Raw genomic sequence first — 22,260 nt, forward strand, 5'->3', positions numbered from 1 at the left:
AATTTATCATTTCCTTTAAAAGGAGTACATTGCCACTACTTCCTAGTATATGAAGGGGTGGACGGTGGCAGCCTAGTGTGTGTGGAGTTGGGGTATCGTTGTCTTAAATAAATGGCTTTAGAGGAACCATTGAGTCTTGTCCAATGTCCCGTTCTTTGTCATTTCCCTTTATTGAGCCTAGATTTGAGCTTCATCTGCCGCAAATGGATATTTTAACTCTTGTTTAGATTTGGAGTTTCAATAGTAAATGAATCTCTGTGTTAATTCATTACCTTAACCTTCCATGTTTTTTCTGTCTAATAACCAAATATACTAATTGCAATAAATTGTTTCTCTTGCCTTGATATCATATTCATTTTAAAACACTGGACCCCATACAATTTCTATATTCTCTTGTCTCCACCAAGAAATGCAAATGAACATTGAAATGTATTGGTTGATTGTGTTAAGTGAGTTAAATGTGTGTTATAGAAAGATCATTTAGGCATCTCAAAAATAAATTGTATCATTTTATTTGCATTTAGTCCTTTACATAAATTCCAAATAATTTAATGTACAGCAAAACAGATAACAAACATCAGCTGATGCACCAGCATCATGAGGTACATGTTTCTTGTCCTACAATTTTGAACATACTATACAAGGTAAATACTTGGCTGTACAGTTTACTGTATAGTTTAACAATATATATACTTTTAAATAATTTAAGATTCACATTGCTTTTTTATAGTTTCATATTCATTTGAATGTGTGCTATAAAACTCAAAAACATTTAAAATGTTGCCACAGTTTTAATTTTATTAATTTGAACCGATTTTTTTCAATAGCTAATTTGTACCTGGACAGTTAAAATCATACACACACAGAAAACATACAACTTTCAGTGTGCGACCAACATTTTGAAAGATTTGATTTAAATGTGCTAGAAGAGGCTTTTTGGATATCACTCACTCTCATTTCATAAAGTGACAGAATTTCAAATGTACAAAGAATACAATATTAATGATTAATCCGTGCAGGCTAGTTTTCGGTGTTCTTGTACAATAGCCTCAACTCTTGGAAAAGTGTGTTGTAAATTAATTGCATGCTTCACATCACTACTGTCCTGCAGCCAATCACAAGCTGACATCCCTGGGTATAACCACCGCCCCCTCCACTTTATTCTCCCTCAGAGCCAGGGTGACTACGTTCCTGATGGACCGCGAGACTCGGAGAAGCAGCTCTTTGAGCCCGGCCCGGTACTCCCGTCGAATCAGGCAGTAAAGCACCGGGTTGAGGCAGCTGTTGGTGTGAGCCAGGCATACAGACAGAGGGAAAGCGTAGGCCTGGGCGTTGTAAAATGCCTTACTAAAGGGCACCAGGTCAAATTTGATCAGCACGCCCCAGAGTGTCAGAGCCTGGTTGGGCAGCCAGCACAGGAAGAAGGACAGCACCACAATGGTCACAGAGCGGGTAACTTTAGAGCGCCGTCGTTGGCGGTACCTCTGCACCTCTGACCTCTCCGTGACCCCTGCACAGCCCACTACACTAAAGTTGCGGCGGCTCAGGACAAAGCGCAGTAGGAGGAGGTAGCACATGCTGATCACTACTAATGGAACTACAAATCCCAGCAGCACCTTCTGTGTCTGATAGAGGCCCAGTAGAACCTGAGGGTCCCAGCTGCCTGAGTTGGAGCCGGAGAACCGGACCAGACATAGCTCATCATCTGCAGACACCTAGAAACAGCACAAAGATGAACCACAATGGGATTGTGTCATTACTTTTTGGGGGGATTTATGGAAGTCACAACTATGAGGTAAATTTGTGCATTTCGTTTGGATGTACCGTTGGCACAGCTTTAAATTAAGTCAAACAAACCTGAGCTGTGGTGGAGTAGAATGCGTGGGGCATTGTTACCACTAGCGACACCGCCCAGATGGCCAAACTGGCCCACTTAGCACGAGCGGCAGCCATTTTGGGGTTGCTCATACGCAGTGAGAAGGCGAGGGAGCAGTAGCGTGCTACGCTCATGGCCGTCAGGAAGAAGACACTAGCGTACATGTTAACGGTGGTCACAGAGCTGACAATCTTACACATTATCCTACCAAAGGGCCAGCGGAAATCCAGGGCTGTGTCCACAGCCCAAAAGGGCAGGGTGAGGATGAACTGTAGGTCAGTCACGGCCAGGTTCATCACAAAGAAGTCTACAGAGGAGTGGTGTCCCCGGTGCAGGGAGTGGAGAAGGAAGAGCGCCAGGAGGTTCCCAACCAGCCCCAGAGCACACACCACCAGATAGACCAGGGCAATGACCACTCGCACCTGGAAGAAGGAGTCAACAGTCATTAATTCATAATAAAAGTCCTGTTTATTGTACAATAACCAAATGCATCACAAAACAGTCTGTTTCATGTCACTACTTTTTTGACCAGTGGGCTCCACAATATTTCAAAGAGGTGCCATTTTCTTTGATGGGGGGGGTTGTTGGATATGACAACCTGGATTTTGGCAGTTTTTACCATTCTTATTCTGTTAGATTGGATGGGGAGCATCAGTGCAATCTTCAGGTCTACGCACAGATCAATGGTGTTCAAGGACATTTACAGACTTGTCCTGAAGCCACTCCAGTGCTGTCTTAGCTGTGTGTTTCTGGTCATTATAGTGCTGAAAGATTAATGTTCACCAGTCTGAAGTCCTGTGTGCTCTGGATCAGGTTTTCTTCTGTCCTCTCAGTATGTTGCTTTGTCCATCCTTCCCTTAACCCTGACCAGTCTACCAGCCCCTGCCTCTGAGAAGCATCCCAATGGTTCACTGTTGGGGTGGTATCCTTGACCAAGGCCATTCCTGTCTTGCTACTTAGTTTGGACGGACAGACAGTTAGCCTAAGAACAGTCTTGGTGGTTCCCAACTTCTTTCATTTCACAATGATGTAGTCCATTGTGCTTCTGAGAACTTTCAACGCTTTGCCAATTTTTTATAACCTTCTGGAGAACAATTTTGGAGGTCTCCAAAGACTTCCTTTGATTTCATGGCTTGGTTTTTGCCCTGACATGCCTTTTGATGTGTGGGACCTTATATGGACAGGTGTGTGCCTTTGTAAATCATGTCCAATCTATTGAATTTGCCACATGTGGACTCTGTGGCAACTCCAATCAAGTTCAAGAGACATCTTAAGGATGATCAAAGGACACAGGATGCTTTTGAGCTCAACTTGGAGGGTCGTGGCAAAAGGTCTGAATACTTACAGTACCAGTCAAATGTTTGAGCACATCCCTTCAAGTGAATGGATAAGTCTCCAAAATGTTGAATGGTACTGTATGCACAAGATATTTCAGTTTTTTATTTTAAACAAATTAGCACAAATGTCAAAAAAAGTAAATCCATAAACTCATAAAGTGAAAAGGTAGGCTACAAAAGGAAAACCTACATTTTCGTTAAGGAAATGTATTTCTCCAAACAAAATACATTTCATAAGTAAAGTTTACCTAGAATTAAGACCTTTAGTGTTACAATAGCCAAACAAAGATATCTGCCAATAAAGGTGAACATTTGAATTCTGGCCTGGAACAAAGCTCCCACAACCAGTACAGTAGCCAGCCTATTGATGTTCAGAGCTATAGTCTGTGGGCTATTTCGACTTAGGAAAAGGATGAATGTAGCCTACACCAAATATAAAAATACAGTTTTATCTTGTCGTTAAGGTTAGGACTTGGAGGTTATTATGCACACAACACACCCACCGCCATATTTGCGCTTTCCCCATTCAGCTCCGGAGCCGACTCTCTGGATAGCAGATGGAGCCAACAATGTACCGAGAGGTTTTGGAGAGATCCCTCTGACAGGTTAGCCTGCGCTATTCTCTCAGGATCCTCCTGACCCACTCCACAAACACTTGGATCCAGGTGGAGCAAACTATTGTTGCCCCGATGCATTCTTCTCAGTCAGTAAGCAGAACACTCCACTGGAAAAAAAATGTTAAGTAGTAAACGGCTTGAAATCTCATCCAAGTGTGAAGTACTAAAAAAGTGGGTAGTGGGTTGCGTAGAACGGTAGACTCACACTGGCAATATTACAAAAGACTCGTTTTGTATGGACATACATGATCTGTTTGAAGAAACGTTTTTGTCAGACTAGGTCTGTGTTCGTATAAACCCAAACGCATGAAGCGTGGACCACGCTGCGCCATTTATACTTTTTGAGGAATCCGTACGCGAGCGCAGAATCCGCGCGCATTCGTATTTTTTTATTTTATTTTTTTGTTACGCTGCTTTAACCGACTATAACGTGTCAATGACAAACGAAAACAGCATACAATACTTGTGTTTGAAATCCTATCCTAAAAAGAACATTGTTCGATACAAATGTATATATTCTAGGCTATATGAGGTAATCGGCTTAAATATAGGAACTCTGTAAATATATGAGGCCGTGATTAGGTTATACATTTTTTGGGCTTGTTGTCTCATTGCTTGCAGGAATAATTTGCATGCAGTTTGTTCGGACATCAATGTTTACAGTGACTGAATCTTAAGAAAGCTGTGCGTGTGATAACCTATTGGTGGATGCGTGCGTGGCGGCGGGGACATGGTTAGTAAAAGCAACATTTTGGCAGTCAGGAAAAAATATTTTGATTTCGGTCTTAGGGCTAGGGTGAAGATTACTTATGATGTTAGAATTGTGGTAAGGATCGGGTGTTTTTGAATTTATTTTCTGGAGGTCTTTTTTTTGTTGGGGCGGGTATGCTTTTTTGGTCATGAAAGTGGGGAGAGAAAGTTTCTGCTGAAAGTGCAGTGGGCTGGATTCGAATCCAAGCTGCAGCATCACATGTGCAACCAGTGGATAGATCACTGGACAATATTTGTCTGGTATCCTCAAAAACCTTAAATGAGTATGTGTGCGGGACTGCATGGATTGGATTGGATTGGAAATCATATTTTCTCTGATTGTTAGTGTTTCTCTGATTGTGCCTTTTCTCTGCTACTGATTCTAATTACACAGTACGATGAAGTTGGATTTAATATTGGATTTAATATTTATTTAATATTTATATGAGTCATACACTGATTGGGTCATTGTGTTGGGACAGTTGAGATATCACGTGACTAACAAATTCCAGTTAATTTGGCCTACTAGCTCCCTTTATTAGCTAATCATTGTAATTGTGTAAATGCCGGATATGTCAGGCAAGACACATCACCCATCTAAGCATCTTCAATATTGGACCAGTGGTCTCTGAGACATCTGGTGTAAATAATTAACGATTTACCTACTGTCGGAACGGAGGCTGATCCATTGTCTCTCAGTTTAATTGTCAGTGACAACTAGAGGCAATCAGCAGTCCGATAATTACAGTATACCGTCACCACCAGCAGGATCTCTTCATCTCTAAACAGCCATACCCACAGCCATGTATTAACAGTGATTCATTTTTGTCTATTGTTTTGTTTTCTTCAGGGAATCCACATGGAACCTTACTGCTATCAGGGCTGGCCCCAAGGATAAGCAATATAGCTGGTCGCAAACGGCCTCTAGGGGGCCCCCCAACTTTACGTTTTGGGGAAACTCAGTATTATTAAGAGTAATGCCACAAACACCCAAAGTGAGGAAAAACCATTGCAATCTGAGAAAGTCATTCATTTCAACAAGGGCATTATGCACCACTAGTTTGATGCATTATGCACCACATAAGTCAAAGTTTGAATGTTTGTATGATTATCTACCATAGAGTACAAGAAGACTACAGATTGTTTTTAAATCTGAAGCATTTCAGTGATAGGTGATTGAATATAGCAACAAAGCGGAATACCTCCTTACTTTCACTGAGCAAAATAATACTCCATAAAACATATAGGTAATTTTTTTCTTACATAGCCGAAAGCAATAAGCATAAGAAACACATGTTATATTATCATGATTTTATTAAACTGTGGCAAGTTGCACCTTTTGGACACAATGTTGCAACTAGTAAATGTAGTTTACCATTTATCATCAGTCTGGAAGTTACATTCAGAAAGTGCCAAAGATGGGGCATCCAAGGCCCGTGACCAGGAGCTTTGACCTCTAGGAGACCATCATTGATTATGTTTGTGATACTCACGTCTTTAATTTTGGCAAAATGTGTAGAATTCAAGAAACATTTTAAACTGAAAATGTGTCTCTGTTGTTGTAAAGAGTGTGGCTAAGAAAACCAGCAAAAGTATTTTGAACAGTGGAAAAAGCTTTTTTTAATGCATTACAGCACAGCGTGCTGTGTTAATCTAGGTCAAGGTGTTGCTTGCCTCAGGAAAAATATTTTATTACAATAAATTGAAATAACAATCGCCATGCATCCTCAGTGATCACCAGGGAAATTAAATTACTTTGTGTCTGCCTTATAATTGAGATTAACTGAGACGAGTGCTGTTATGCAGGAATGTTCTTTGCTGTGGCACCCTCTAAAAAAACTGAATATAGATAAATAAATACATAAATAAAAACATCATAGGGAGACCTTCAATACCAGTGCCTACAAAAGGTTACAATACAAAATGTTGATTCATTATTACATTCTGAAACCACCTGTGGGACTATGATATTTGGATACCTATGTTGTTTCATCTCTCTCAAACTTCTCTGTCGTTAGTTCTTGTGATTGCTGAGGTTTGTCTAATAGACCAGAATGCCGCAGTGCTGTACTCTAGCACGTGTTAAGAAAGTATGCTGCCTGCATACTTTGTAAACAATGTTATAACATGTTATAACATCGTTTTAAATACTCAACCTAGAATTTATTTGGATTAAGATAACAAAGCAACACTAGTATTAAGGATGTCGTTAGACAACATACTTCATAAACTCACTGTTCAGGAAAAATCACAGCTCCTCAGGTTTTAGTCCAAAACCTTCCTTTGCATCTGTCCCATAACTACATGGAAAACAAACACCTACTCAACAGGCACAGTGAAAAGGAATACACATTTAAAAATACTTATTTTTCGTTTTCAGACAGGTCAATAAAATGTAAAAAACAAATGATATCGAAGTGCAGTAAGTGATTGAAAAATATTCTTACATCAGAGTCCATCACACTGGTCTGAGACCAGTTCTTATTGTTGGGGAAATTTCTTTGTGTCCCTCTGTTTATCACAACACATTAAGTTACACATAAGAAATGTATACACATTTTTGTAAAGTGTTCTACTTATGGCTCTGATTTCAGGCTGGATGAAGAGGCTCATTTGATTTCATTAGGGGAGTTCCACCTCAGAAGGAAAGGGGATTTCAAGACCCACCATCTCAGATTGTCCCTTACTATCAATAATGAGTAGTGCCACCTTTAGCTGCACTGATGGCCAACTAACCCTCTCTGTATTTGTGAATCAGTTGCATTACTGTGGAGGAATTGTGCTCCACTCTTTCATGGAGAACGTCTTTAAGTCAAAAACGTCGAGCACGAGCTGTTCATTTCATTTGATGCCACAAACTTCTTAAGTTTAGGCCAAAGCTTTGAATAGGCCGTTCCAAAACATTAAATGTGTTGCTTTTCAGAGACTAAGGTATGCATTGTGTATCGTTGCACTGCTGCATGATCCAGCTGCATTTCAGCTTTATCTCAGGGACAGATTGTGTGAAATTCTCCTGTTCAATTCTTTGATAATGAGTGGAACTCAAATTCCTACAATAATGACTTGCTCTCCAGGTTCAGAGGCGGCAAAGCAGCTTCCAACCTGGTAAAACTCCAACGCATGTTTTATCACAACTATAGATTCCAGTTCCCAAACATTTCTACACATTTACACGGGGCAGTGTCTGATCAAAACCTTGGTTGAGGTTGGGTTTGCGAAAATGTTATTAGAGTCTGTGGTTGTGGATGGTTTGGGATTCTGAGTCTGTGTGCTCTGGCCTGAGTCGGAGCTTCCCCTCCAGGGTTGACAGGACCTCCCACCCCCTCGCCACTGAGGATACTGGTATCTCTGTGTCCGTTACCGCCAGCAGGGAACGAGACCTCGCTGAAAGAGATTAGCCATATGGTCAAATAATATAAATGGTGTGTGCATTTGTCTGTCTGTGTGTGTGCATGTGTGTGAGTGTGTTAACAACGCTGACTTTTTAGCGTCATGAGGCATCTTCCCTATTCACAAACATGTCACTATTCTATTTTAACCTGAAGCGGTGCCTCGAGTGTGGTGCAAATGTGGACACTGAAGTATGTTTCTAACACCTCTATGTGCTACATAAGCTCCCACTAACCCCTGGCCACAGTGAAGTCTCCCTCCTGGCTGGCAGCGCTGTGTGGATCAGGCTGCAGACTGGACGAGAGGATGAGAGAGAAGGCGAGTAGCAGTATCTAGAGAAAAAGTAGGAAAGAGAGGAAGAGGGCAATGAACGTCTGCTCCAACCTGTTTCATTTTCGCTCAGCAAGCCAAGGGCATGAATAATGCCGGATCATGTACTATTTCCTGACAAATATACCCTACTGTTTCAAAAGTTTGGGATCACGTACGAATGTCCTGGTTTTCGAGAGTAAAGCTCATTTTTGTCCATTAAAATAATATGAAATTGATCAGAAATACAGTGTAGACATTGTTAATGTTGTAAATGACTACTGTAGCTGGAAATGGCTAATTTATTATGGGATAACTACATAGGCGCACATAGGCCCATTATCAGCAACCATCACTCTTGTGTTCCAATTGCATATTGTTTGCTATTTATACATTTTAAAGTTGATCATTCTAAAAGGCTAATTGATCATTAGAAAACCCTTTTGCAATTACAACCCAGTTTCCCAAAAAGTTGGGACGCTGTGCAAAATGTAAAATAGAACAGAATGCAATGATGTACAAATCATTTAAACCCTATATTAAATAGAAAATAGTACAAAAACAACATGTTAAATGTTGAAACTGGGAAATATTATAGTTTCTTGAAATATTCATGTCTTTTTGAATTTGATGCCAGCAGCACGTTTCAAACAAGTTGGGACATGGGCAAAGAAAAGACTGGAAAAGTTGTGTAATGCAATCATATATCAAGATTTCCAACTAATGTCATGTATGTTTTCAAATTTAATCCCCAAACTTTTGGAATGTAGTGTATATATTCAGCATTTATTCAGAAATGAATGGCATGTAAAACATAGACTTACAAATTAAAAACCCATTATTTGATACTAAAATGCATTCCCAGGATATATTTTAAATGCAGTTTTTTTTCCCCCCTATGGGACAACACTGTTTCTGGTCCAGCTCTTTGAGTATTATATATTACTTACCAGGATGCAGGTCCCTTTCTGAGCGGTTTTGCTGGAGCCATTTGGTAGAAGAGTCTGGAGCCTGGCCAACTGCTCTAACAGAGACCTGACACACATACAAAGAGCCTTCAGTACATGAAGAAGAGCCCAGAGGGATGATAAGGATCCTTGGAGTCAGAATCCATTTCAAGACAATAAGAGTTAGTAGGGAGTGAGGGAAGGAGGGAGGCAACGTTGTGGGAAAGCAAGAAAGGAAGAATACAGGAAGTAGAGGAGGACCGGAGCAAGAGAAGAGGAAAGGCCAAGTGTTTAGGGGCGGAGCCTTGACCAGGCTGCCTTGTAATACTACAGTGCCTGACATACGTGTTATGTTCTTCCAGTTGGTGGACCTTCCTCTGCAGCTCCAGGTTGTGTGTACTACAGGCTTCCATCCTGTCGGGTTAGACAGATACTCTTTTTAGTCTCTATAAACTTTTTCTGCCTCGAATCTCCTGTTCCTTCTCTCCCCCTTGCTCTAACTCATCCTCTATTATTCTGTCAAGCTCGAAACCTGTCACTGTAGCTCGTGTTTTGGTTCACAAGCAATAACCAGGGAAATGAAAACCAAAGTGGATAATGTAACACTCAGTACTGAGACACCAGGTACACCGGGGCTGTAGACCAGGTCTTGGCTGGTGTTCGGATTTTAGTTTGGCCTTACCTGCCCTCCAGACTGTCCACGTACTCCCTCTTCTTCTTCCTGCTCTCCTGGGCCGACTGTTTGTTTCTAATCTTCCTGCGAATCTTCTTCAGAACCCTCTCCTCATACTGACCAAGATCAGATAATGGAGAAAGAAGAAAATGATGGATAAAGAGATAAAAGAGAGAGGAGACAGATTATATTAATCATTAATGTGAAAGAATGTGTAATGTTCTTTAAGTTGGACAGAATCCAATGATGGCCAGGTGGGCGTTAGGGTTAGTGGTTGTCTAGCTTAGTAAGCGGCTTTGATTGAGGGGGCAGAAGGTAGCTTAGTGGTTTGAGCAAGCAAAAGATCACAGGTTCAGATCCATTAAATTACTTTGTGCCTTTGAGTTTTTCCCTAATTACCCCTGTAAGTTGTTCTGTAAAAAAAGAGTAGACAGAATTACTAAAATATAGTGTTCAGAACTCATTATTGGCCTCCTTGTTCAGGATTAATTAAAGTCTATCATAAATGGCATTGTTATTCATCTGTTTGATATTACACTCAAAATATGAGAAATTAATTGAGGTAAAATACTTAAGAGAAAAAAATATAAAGAAAAAAATATTTATCTCAAAAACATGTCTCATGATTACTGGCATCCTGCATTGAGTGTTTTGTGTACCCTACCCTTGCCAAGATAACAGCACGGTAATCTCCTATATTGTTGATGACTTGACAGAGTCCTACAGTCCTGTATCTTATAATCAGTTTAGGGCCTTTGGACGTGAACAGCCTCACAACATCACATAGTGGAAACTATTTCTTCCTAATGAGCATCCCTGTTTTTACACCGAACCCACAGTATGGTGTTTGTTACATTTTACAAACTGACATTGGTCTGTAGACACTTTCTTCTGGTAAGCTTGTTGGCATGGAAGCGGCAGCTAATTGTTTTTTTTCTGCAATTCTCCAACTGTGATCCTTGGAGATTTGTTTTCCTCCTGAACCATCTTCCTCACTGTGTGTGAGGGAATAATACACTTGGGTTTACACTTCCAGACAGATTCATCAGCTCTAGTTGATTCAAACTTTATTCAGGCATGTAACTATATTTTTCCAACTATTCACTACTTCGTGTGTTGTCTGACATTCATATTTGGACACTGAAACAATTTTCACAATTTTGGCTCTGTACACTACCACAATGGATTTTAAATAAAACAACCAAGATGTATTTGAAGTGCAGACTTTCAGCTTAATTCAAGGCTTGAACAAAAATATCATATGAAACATTTAGGAATTGCAATGATTTTCATACACAGTGCCCTTATTTAAGGGGCTCAAATGTAATTGGACCAATTAACACAATCATAAATAAAATGTTCATTGTTAATACTTGGTCGAGAATCCTTTGCAGACAATGACTGCTTGAAATCTGGAATGCGTGGACATCACCAAACTTTAGGTGTTCTCCTTTGTGATGCTTTGCCAGGCCTTTACTGCAGCGGTCTTCTGTTGTTGTTCATTCATGCTTTCTGCCTTAACTATATACACTTTAGTATTCATCCGGCTGCTTCTGTTTTCTTTCACATCAACAATAAACACTAGTGACCCAGTGCCATTGGAAGCCAAGCATGCCCATGCCATCACACTGCCTCCACCGTGTTTTACAGATGATGATGTATGCTTCGGATCATGAGTCGTTCCAAACCTTCTCCATACTTCTTTCTTCCCATCTTTCTGGTACAGGTTGATCTTAGTTTCATTTGTCCAAAGAATGCTGTTCTAGAACTGGGCTGGCTTTTCTCAATGTTTTTTTGGCGAAGTCTAATCTGGCCTTTCTATTCTTCAGTCTTATGAATGGTTTCCACCTTGTGGTGAACCCTCTGTATTTTCATTCATGAAGTCTTCTCTTTATGGTAGACTTGGAAAATGCCTACCTCAAGAGTGTTCTTCACTTGGCTGGATGTTATGAAGGGGTTTTTCTTTACTATTGAAAGGATTCTATGATCATCCACTACTGTTGTCTTCCGTGGACGTCCAGGCCTTTTTGTGTTGCAGAGCTCACCAGTGTGTCCTTATTTCTCAGAATGTACCGAACTGTTGATTTGGCCACTTCTAATGTTCATGCTATCTCTCTGATGGATTTTTCTTTTGCAACCTAAGGATGGCTTGTTTCACTTGCATTTAGAGCTCCTTTGACCGCATGTTGTGGGTCAACAGTTCCAAATGCTAATGCCACACCTGGAATCAACTCCAGACCTTTTACCTGCTGATATAATGAAGGAGTAGCCCACACCTGTCCATGAAATAGCTTTTGAGTCAATTGTCCAATTACTTTTGGTCCCTTGAAAAATACGGGTCTACATATTAAAGAGCTGTAATTCCTAAACCCCTCTAATGTGGATGTGAATACCCTCAAATTAAAGCTGAGAGACTGCACACTAAGCCCATATTCATTATTTTACAGTAACTTGAATATATTTTGGTAAACAGACAAAAGAACAAAACTTGTGTCAGTGTCCAATCATTTCTGGATTTAACTGTATTTGTCACATTATATTTATACTCCATCAACACAGGGGTATATCATTTTGAAGGTACTTCTATTAAATTTAGTTCAGCAATATTAATTTATTGATTGAAAAGTTGTTTATTGTTTAAACATTTTTACTAAATTAATTGTTAGATATCTATTATAAATTCAGTGTAAGATCATTCTGATGAACAAGAATGCCATTTTTTAATACACTTTTTTTGCTCATCTTTACCAAGGTTCCGGTAGGCACTGTAAATGCAATTGGCATGCCAGGTGGACATCAGCCAGAGAATGCCTACCTTGGTAAGGGGCATTTGGCTGGGCAGGTGGACCCCCTCTTTAGCCAATAGCCTTTTCTCCTCCTCGTTTAAAAACAGCTCTTGCAGGGAATTCTGGGAACCCTGCTGAGCATGCCAGTCACAGGAGAGAAGGAAGACATGGTGATTACAGCAAAGCTTCAGATAGCCCCATTTTTGTCCAACTAGATTTTCCACATTTGGTTTGTCTTCTCAATATGGGTCTGCCTGTTTCTCCCCTACACCTCAGCTGCAGTTTGTTCAGCTCAGAATGGAGTTTGTTGATGAAAGCAATATGGCGTAGTCTCCTCTCCCTTGATACTCTGACTCACCGTCTCCTTTATTCCAGACAACAGCAGGTCTTTAATAGTTAGAGGGAACCCAGGGGACAGCCGGGGTTTGTGGCTATTCCCATTGCTATGGTGGCCTAGGCCAGACTCCCACCCAGCTGAGGAGACAGAGAGAAGGACATGCAGGTAGGACTGGCTGAAATCAATAACATACTATTGTGTTCTACCATTTACATTTTGCATTTACATTTTAGTCATGTAGCAGATAGCTCTTATCTATTGAGTATTACAATAAGTGCATTTATCTAGGTGAAAACCAGATAAGAAAACAATGTCTCAGTCCTTGTTATCAGTCCTTGTTAGTACATTGGTTCTCAGAGACGTAATCAACAAAGTATGTGCTGGTAGGGAACTGAGCGGTCTTATTTAAAATACTCTTGGAAGAGGTCGTTTTTTCAGATGTTTTGGAAGATAGTCTGTTTAAACCATTGGGGGAAGTTGGGGGCAAGGAAAGAGATTTTGCTTTGATTTGGCTGAGTGGGTTAGGGTTAGCTGTCCTTACCCAGGTGTGGGATGCCAAGAGACAAGAGGAAGAACTGAGTGCTCAAGATGGTATGTACGTTTTGATCACAGTCTGAAGGTGGAAGGGGACGTTCCCCTTGATGCTATGTAGGCAAATACTAGAGTCTTGCAATGGATGAGTGCAGAAAATCAGGATCTCATAGGAGAAATAATTTCATATGAAATGTAAAACTAACAAGGGCAACTGAAAATACAATAGGCCTATCGGGTGTTTGTTGGGGTATGTAAAAATGTTAATTCCCTTTATAAACTGAAAACCTTAACAAATCAATAAATCAAGTGTTCTCTAGTTGAACAGATAACTGTGGTAATTGTTAAAATATGCCTCTTCACAGACAATTAGATGCTATTCTGCTGGGTGTCATGCGATTCCCATCCACTCTCTGGAAAAATGCACACATTTTCAGCAACTAAAAAAACAAAAAACAATAGCTCTTTACTGGCAACAAAACAACAGCAAAGGACTAAACAAGCCTGATGGAAAGAAATATGCATGTGTTTTTCCCCCAGCCTGGTCCTGTCCCCTAAAATCTATTTTAAGACCTGTACATGATCCTCAGTCAAAAACCTGAGGTTATAAGCTTATGCTTTTTTGTAGCTTAAAGACATATTTGATAAAATAAAAAAGGTTATTTACTCTAATGGATAATTGAATCATTATCAAATTGTTCAAAGAAAAAACATTGGTACCTCTTCATGTTTTACTTTATGCACCCTTCCCTTGCCAAGACAACAGCATCGACCTATTCCATTATTGTGTTTATTTAAGTGTGAGAACACAAGGGATCTGAGACCAGTCATGCATGCAGAATGACTAATGTCAACCACATGCTGGGTAACGGTAACCATTATTATTTTTACTTTCTAGGATGGTGATAGGTTTATCTCTTTAGTTGATTTCACTAACAGACACTCTGCATACTAAATGACCTGAATGTAATTGTTAAAAATAAACAACTCCAAAGCATGCTGGGTTTCATTATTCTAATGAGCTCCACATTTTCTTCAAGACTGTTGAAAGCTATTTTCCAAAATATAGAAACCGAAGTAGGTTGTAGTGGACTAGGGTTGTAGAGCTCTCTAAGCTGCTGCCTTATTTCATCTGTGCTGCTGCAGCATGGGTTTGAATCTGACCCACAGCTCTTTCAGCAAAAGCTCCCACTATCTCTGTTTTTTTAAGAAAATGTAATTTCCTGGGGAAAAAATCTAAAGGTTTTTGACTGTAGTTCAAGCCAGGAAAATACAAATGACAAAACACGCTTTTTGAATACGTATTTCAAATACAGAAATAGTCTCTGACCATGATTGTGTGCCATCTGTAATATTCAGTGATCCGATGACTCTCCTACAAGCACCTACAAGCTTGCTCTACAGTCTGCACGCCTCACTCTCCCAGACAAAAATAGAAACCCTCTATGGAATGGTCCAGATCTAGGTTAAAATTCAATTGTTTTTTTTTATCTTTAGTTTTTAAATTTGACTTTGCTGCTAGCTCACGAGTGGATGGAGAGGCCCCATGGGTAATGCAAATAGGCAAAAAGAAGGATGGTTTGGGGCAGATTCCAATGAGGAAAACCTGCTATGATCTTCAACTCTCCCCAATCTGTTTGGAGTTGTTGGGATTCAACTGTTTTGTAGTTGAAATGAAAAGTTTAAATGAAAGTTTAAATTGGAAATGTGAGAAATATATATATATATATATATATATATATATTAACTGTTTCAGTCCACAGGATTGTTGCTGACTGTTTGCTGCATAATTCTTGGTAAACCTTATAAACTGTTCTGTGTGAAAACTCCAGGAGGACAGAACCTAACAAACTGGCCACAGGGTATTCATAGAGCCAATACTTCATAGTTTATTTCCGAATAAATTACAAAATATGTAGATTTCTTTTTCAGTAGAAAAGTGTCCCTAAATGTACTTCCGAATGTCTTTGAAAATAATGGAAATACCCTAAATAGCATTTGATCTCAGGTCTGAAAGAAATTTACTGTATTAACCGAACTGGCTCTATATCAGTCCATCTGTTCTGGAGGCGAATGTGAGTTACCCAAGTCAATGGAGAAATCAGGTGCAGACTGGGTGAGGTGAGTATGGAGGTTAGGGCGATGGGGCTGGCAGAAAGCATGGAAGATGGGGCTGGCAGGCAGGTTTGGGCTGTCCAAGTGATCAGAGGTGGGGTCCTCACTGATGCCACTATCACTGTGGGAGGATGTCCACAGAGGGGAAGTGGGGGCAGACTCAATGCCACATAAAAGGGTATCCAGGAAATCATGATCATCTACAGGATTCAAAGACTGTAGGGAGGGATCGGCAGATGTATCCAGGGAGGGAAATAAAAACAAAGAAATGTCATCAGTAGAAGGCAACAAAAAGCAAGTTACAGGTTGTGTTACTGTATTATAGAAACATAATAAACCCCTGTGAGTGAAAAATAACTTATGAAAAATAAAACATGACAGTCAAACAAACATGGCAGATGGAAAACATCAACATGGAGTCACTGAAAACATCAACATTTAATCATAATGAGATTTTCAGTGACTTTCCAGTTATTAATGTAGAATCTTCAGGCAGCTTTCACTGTTGGAAATGGCCTGAGGAGAGAGTTGAATGGGGATGATGTTACTCACCCCGATTTGCCAGGGCTGGTTACCATGACAGGTCAGGGATCTGTCAGTCTGGTTGAGTTGGACATCTAGGAAATCCATTCCTCCCTGTAGAAGAAGACACACGGATTGATTATAATTCAATGTTTCCTGATTAAATAAACTGAGCAGGTAAAACGGGTTTCCAGTCGCTGACCAGAACCTCTCACTAGTGTGTCATGACATGAATGACCCCTTTTGGGTCAGTGGCAGGATGAACCAGGCTTGAATTTTCAGGCCCAATGATAACTTAAGCAAGCATATCAAGTGGGTTTGCTGCAAGTTTAAGAGTTATGTTCTAATTTGCATGACAGAGTGAATGTGAAAGTTGATTCTAAACAGTAGCCCTCTACTGGTGATTTCTAAGATGTACAGTGTACATGTATAAGTGAAAGGAAAGCAGTGTAAATTGCCTACCAAGTTAATTTCTCTGTATAGGTCATAACTAAAACTAGCAGAGATCCCACTCTGTGGGAAATCTAAAATTCTAAATTCATGTTAATTTTTTCTAAATACACAAACGAATGTTAAAAAATCATTTTCAAATCCAAACACTACAGTACTTGCGGTAAAGGTTCAGAAGACAGTGTCTTAGTGCTAGTGTCTTATGACACATTATGGAGTCCATGTGAAACATTATGGAATCTTAAAGGTGGCTTCAGGTCAAACCAAAACACAATATATATATTCCAACTTCGATCAAGTAATTTTTTAATATACAATTGTCAAACATGTAAACCATTTTTGCTCCAAATAAAAAATAATTAATTGGGTGAAAATCCATCAATTATAGGAATACCTGTCACAAAAAAGAAAATCCACACAAAACAAAAAAGTTATTTACCTTGTTTGAGATCGGGTTCCTTATTCCAACTAAATTGAATCCAGATATTGTAAATCCTTTCAGTGTTTTGTTGATTGTATGAACACAATAAACAAGTCAAGCTACAACCCAACTTTTCAACTGAAATAGTTAAGAACTGTCAACTGTTAACTTAATGAATGAATTAAGATGGCATTGCAGTGTTTGCATGTGTTTCCTGTTTGCTTGGTATGCGTGTTTCTGTGTGCATATGAAACCCTGGGTACTGTTCCATGGGACAAAGTTGAAATTCCAATCCCTTTGAAATCTCAACCCCATTGGTCAATGATGAGTGGTATTTGTCAAGCAACCATTTAGCCATGAGAACGTTTTTTGATTGGCCAACAAACTTGAGCTCAAGTACTTTCAAAATGATTCACTATACAGCAATTACATTTTACATAATGATAAATAGGCATTGAAAGATCCAGTCATCCTGCACCACACATACACAGTAACATATTTTAGTTTTTACTATGTTTGTGGAGACCCAAAAAAATAATCACACTGAAAAACTTATTTCCCTTAACCACTAATCTTAAACCTGTTTCTTAACCTAGCCATAATCATAACTCCTAAACCTAAGCCATAGGCTGACAGCCTACCGGATAGAGCATAGGTCTTCAACCCTCTCCTGGCGGCCCCCCAGCCATTCCATCTATTAGATGTATCCCAGAGCTAGCACACCTGAATCAACTTTTTAACCAATTAATAAGCCCTTACCTGGTGAATCAGGTGTGCAAGTTCAGGGCAAAATCGAAACTGTGAGATGGCCGGGGGGTCTCAAGGAGAGGGTTGAAGACCTATGCTCTAAATCAATTAGACAGATCTTGCCAGCTACAAAATTAGAACGAGTAAAGTTGTGCTAACTGGCCCAATACTCAATCCGATAGATTTATTCAGGTGTGCTAGTTTAGTTTTTGTGTCTGTGGGGGGTGGGATATAGAAAGAAAACAGTTCTATTTCACAACAAAACAGAACTGTGTAACTTATTATTCAGGTACCCCCTATTTGAGCTTTGACACACAGTAATTTAAACTCTTTATTTTGGGGGGATTCAATCTGAAAATATATTCTATATTAAGAAAGGGTTACCTAAATCCATCATATTGAGGTTAATAGTTATATTTGTATTTTTTTCTATCACTTAGACATATGAGATGAAATTCTCCTCAGATAATATATTTAAGCAATAAGGCACAAAGGGGTTGGTATATGGCCACATTATTATGGCTAAGAACTGTTCTTAGGCGCGTCTCAGTGCAGAGGCTACAACGCTTATATTGGAAATTCCCTGAGATGCCTTTTTGTGATTATTAACGGGATACCAATTATTATCTGGTTACTCACCTGCCTTATTGCTTGCTATATACTACGGCTTTGAGTCAGTCAGTATACAGGATTCCAACAAACCAGTTTATGATTAAAATAAACTATGCATATAAAAACCAATGATGCCCAAGTGTGATTCATCTGGCAAATGCATTCAATATACAGATAATGAAATAGGATTGTTTGCAGCTCAGGGGTCATGGCCGAAAGGACAAGATCCCGGATACAGGCGGCCGAAATGAGCTTTCTCTGCAGGGTGGCTGGGCGATCGTTTAGAGATAGGGTGAGAAGCTCGGTCACCCGGGAGGAGCTCAGAGTAGAGCCGCTGCTCCTCCACATCGAGAGGGGTCAGCTGAGGTGGCTTGGGCATCTGTTCCGGATGCCTCCAGAACACCTTCCTGGGAAGGTGTTCCGGTCCCGTCCCACCGGGAGGAGACCCCGGGGAAGACCTAGGACACGCTGGAGGGACTATGTTCTCCCGGCTGGCCTGGGAACGCCTCGGTGTCCCCCCGGAAGAGCTGGAGGAAGTGTCTAGGGAGAGGGAAGTCTGGGCATCTCTGCTTAGACTGCTGCCCCCGCGACCCGGCCCCGGTATGTATAATAATAATGTATGTATATGCAGCTCAGGGCAATTCAGTATGAATGAACCTCAACAGTATAATTATCACCACTGAGTACACAGTCATGCCAACATCTCGAGAATGAAGTAATTAACAGTTTACTGCTCACTTTCTGTTCCCCTCAGATTGCTATGCTGCTTTTTACACTATTATCTATTCCTTATTGGTCTTATTGTATTTTCAATGCTCTTTTATCATCCTATGCTCAGGGGGCTATCTGTCAAAACCTTTAACATTTTATGGTGTTAAACAAGCGATATGGTAATTTATGTCATAGCTCCAACTGTTGACAAGGTTATGCTGGTTTAAACCCACTAACCAAGCACTTCAATGTTAAAATAGTAGCATGTTCAGATTTAGTCTGTTTTCAGGCTTCTTCTTGGTACCGTCCACCACTGCATGTCTTTAATACTCCTTCTCCAACTCCAGATACAGCTTGTAGGACTAGGTCAGTGCTTTATGTTCACTCTAATACTCCTTGGTTAAGAGTTGCTCCAGGTCCATGTTCAAAAGTGTCTGTATTTGTACCACTTGCATTTTCTTTCATGTAGCCAAAACTCAAAAGAGAGAGACACTAGCTAAAACAGACAAAACTCAAAAGAGAGAGACACTAGCTAAAACAGACAAAACTCAAAAGAGAAAGACACTAGTTAAAACAGAAAAAACTAAAAAGAGAGAGACACTAGTTAAAACAGACAGCTGGTCTAAAATTCCTTAACACAATCTGCTCTGAAATTGGTCCACACTGTAGGGTGTTGTTCAGGTCAATTATGTAGAAATCTGTGATCATTACATGATTTTTCTCTTACAACCATAAGTAGCAGACATTTGTTGCCTTAACTAGCTGAATCTGACAGAGTTTCCCTTTCTTTATGAATATAGCATATAGGTTGTGCATAGAGAATAAACATACACAAATCATGAAATGCATATTATACAGGACTCTGTATCCCTTGGTATGGTGGTGTAAGTCAGCTCTGTAGCCAGGGGTTTTCTCAAGAATACGCTACTAGTGTACCTGATATCTTAACCAGTGTCTCTCAACAACATCCATCTCTCTCTATCTTTTCCTCTCCATCTCCCCCTATCTCTCAAAGTGATCTTATCACTCTATTAAAGCACACTTACCTATGAAATGGGAGACATTTGTTTGTGTTTGTCATAACAGCATACTAGCTGTAATCTCTTATCTTTATTGTTGTTCTTTCTGGGTAATTGAAAGCTCCAAAGTGCACATATATTTTGCACAATCAGGCCACAACAATAAATAGGAGCTATATTAAATTCCACACTGGTCATGTATATTAGGATAACAAAAGTTTGTAGTATTCTAATACACGTATTGTCTTTAGATCCAATCCAGAATGACGGTATGGTAAAACCATGATACAATTGCTGCAGCAGTCAAACCCAGAACCTCAGCATTACTTACTGTCTTGTTATGTCATAACCAAATGAGCTAAAGCCGTGACATCATAGGTTATCTTCCTAACATGTAGACACGTTGTCCAAGAATGCGTAGCCTATGTGTCATTATATGGGCGTATGTCAATAGTGATTGTAGATTCCTCTGCTTGTTAACCTGGCCTGCCAGCAGAGGCGTCGCCAGGATCACAAAACATTCGGGGGTTAGCCCACCCCCCCGCCCGGGACAGAAAGTACAGGGCTTTGAAATCATTTTGATGTACACGCTAGCGGCCTACATTGTCATAATGCACGATCGGAATTATAGATGAAACGATCAGGGGCTATTTTTTTATTATTATTATTTTAAATACACCTGTGTTCTGTGGTCAGATAAGTGGAGATGAAGAAGATGTGACTTTAAACTATTGCTATTCAGCCATGTGTACAATATGACTGTCTCGCTAGGCACGTATAGTGGCACTTGCCACCCGGGCCGTGCACAGACCTCACAAGCGGCATGTGCAGAAGCGGACGGGCACACGTCAACTGGAAAGGGCACTAGATGGCCAAGGGGCGTGTGCTCTGCACTGGTTCAGCCTTACCCGTGCATGTGCCTGCTTGCCACTATATCATTGCACCATAAAATCTGAGTGCTGGACGTTATCATCAGTCTTCTCCGATAAGTGCATTTGCACCATTCTGGTTGTGATTGAGGGAATAACTTGATAGATAATACCCAGTGTTCCCAGTGAATTGTTGGTTTCCATCCAGCTGACAGATTTATTATAGGCTTATCTGCTGAACATGAGTTTGATACTGTTAGATTATGTCCATTTTGGGTCCATGAACAAAATGTATGCAACCGGTAGTCAGGGGAGAGACATCTTTATTTGGCATGAGGCTACGATGTTAACCTTCCATACTTCTTTCATTTTCTCCAATAAGTACAAAGTTAACACAGACTTTTATGCCTAGACACATGGGAGGTGGTCAGTGGTCATACACAGTCCAATATCCTCCAATAAGATATTGTGTTGTGGTCAGGGGACAGCACAGGCCATTCAAGTAAACTGTACTGGGATTCTTAGGAACAGGCCATGTATTTCCATTTCTCAACTGACAACTGTTGGTGATTATGTGCAAACAGGAGTCACTTGTGAGCTAAGGATATGTGTCCCTGTATTCAGCTGATGGGAGTGGAACCCATGTGGGCTAAGGATATGGGTCCTTCTATTCACCTGATGGGAGTGGAACCCATGTGGGCTAAGGATATGTGTCCCTCTATTCACCTGATGGGAGTGGAACCCATGTGGGCTAAGGATATGTGTCCCTGTATTCACCTGATGGGAGTGGAACCCATGTGGGCTAAGGATATGTGTCCCTGTATTCACCTGATGGGAGTGGAACCCGTCTGGGCAAAGAATATGTTCCTGTATTCACCTGTGGGGAGTGGCAGTAACAGAAACTGAATGCCATAATGCCTGTCTGCCTGTATTATATAGCAAGCCATGGCCACGTGATTCATTGTTTATAGGAGCCATCCATTGCTTTGATTAAGATTGTGTACCTATATATTAGCTATTAAGTGTATGTTGTTAACATACAACTGCGTGAAAACAGGAAACTGAAGTAACAAACATCAATGTATTGTGGTGCCGTAATCCGGATAGTGTAACCGGCAACGACAACATCCATACATGAAATGGTATCCTTCCTTAATTCTGCAACGTCTCTGTAAAATATACATTTACAACACAAAACAAAGGGGACGTGAATAATTAGGCTAGCCCAATGATGAGATGTA

General features: G+C 40.3%; 2 protein-coding genes across 4 annotated transcripts; both read right to left on the bottom strand.

Moving 5' to 3' along the window:
• Positions 1–787: 787 nt before the first annotated feature.
• On the bottom strand, positions 788–4,121 carry rxfp3.2a (relaxin family peptide receptor 3.2a). Of its 2 annotated transcripts, XM_020043727.2 has the most exons (4): positions 4,036–4,121; positions 3,717–3,937; positions 1,858–2,298; positions 788–1,715 (listed from the first exon to the last, which is right to left on the bottom strand). In XM_020043727.2, the coding sequence occupies exons 2-4, from the start codon at positions 3,906–3,908 to the stop codon at positions 1,116–1,118; spliced, it is 1,233 nt and encodes a 410-aa protein (XP_019899286.1). In that variant the 5' UTR covers positions 3,909–3,937; positions 4,036–4,121; the 3' UTR covers positions 788–1,115. The 2 variants fall into 2 exon arrangements, with proteins under 2 accessions (XP_019899286.1, XP_010886864.1); XM_010888562.3 differs by having other exon boundaries at positions 3,717–4,115.
• A 1,774-nt stretch (positions 4,122–5,895) lies between these two features.
• Positions 5,896–17,311, bottom strand: creb3l3b (cAMP responsive element binding protein 3-like 3b). 2 transcript variants are annotated; one of them, XM_010887602.3, is made up of 10 exons: positions 17,080–17,311; positions 16,221–16,304; positions 15,638–15,884; positions 13,044–13,159; positions 12,715–12,816; positions 9,909–10,015; positions 9,572–9,640; positions 9,230–9,314; positions 8,206–8,302; positions 5,896–7,964 (listed from the first exon to the last, which is right to left on the bottom strand). In XM_010887602.3, exons 2-10 carry the CDS (start codon positions 16,296–16,298, stop codon positions 7,807–7,809), a joined length of 1,059 nt encoding a protein of 352 aa, XP_010885904.2. In that variant the 5' UTR covers positions 16,299–16,304; positions 17,080–17,311; the 3' UTR covers positions 5,896–7,806. The 2 variants fall into 2 exon arrangements, with proteins under 2 accessions (XP_010885904.2, XP_010885896.2); XM_010887594.3 differs by having other exon boundaries at positions 12,715–12,819.
• Between the last annotated feature and the right edge of the window lie 4,949 nt (positions 17,312–22,260).

The sequence above is a fragment of the Esox lucius genome, chromosome 3, assembly GCF_011004845.1.
Source record: "Esox lucius isolate fEsoLuc1 chromosome 3, fEsoLuc1.pri, whole genome shotgun sequence".
Classification (NCBI taxonomy): Eukaryota; Metazoa; Chordata; class Actinopteri; order Esociformes; family Esocidae; genus Esox; species Esox lucius.

Excerpts from the sequence above, each read along its gene's own strand:
- rxfp3.2a (XM_020043727.2), bottom strand. The coding sequence starts at position 3,908 with ATGCATCGGGGCAACAATAGTTTGCTCCACCTGGATCCAAGTGTTTGT. Across the intron at positions 2,299-3,716 it reads GGGAAAGCGCAAATATGGCG|GTGCGAGTGGTCATTGCCCT; the intron begins GTGGGTGTGTTG and ends TCCTTCTTCCAG. Across the intron at positions 1,716-1,857 it reads TCTACTCCACCACAGCTCAG|GTGTCTGCAGATGATGAGCT; the intron begins GTTTGTTTGACT and ends TGCTGTTTCTAG.
- creb3l3b (XM_010887594.3), bottom strand. The coding sequence starts at position 16,298 with ATGGATTTCCTAGATGTCCAACTCAACCAGACTGACAGATCCCTGACC. Across the intron at positions 12,820-13,043 it reads TGTCTGGAATAAAGGAGACG|CAGGGTTCCCAGAATTCCCT; the intron begins GTGAGTCAGAGT and ends TGGCATGCTCAG. Across the intron at positions 9,315-9,571 it reads CAACTGGAAGAACATAACAC|GTCTCTGTTAGAGCAGTTGG; the intron begins GTATGTCAGGCA and ends TATGTGTGTCAG.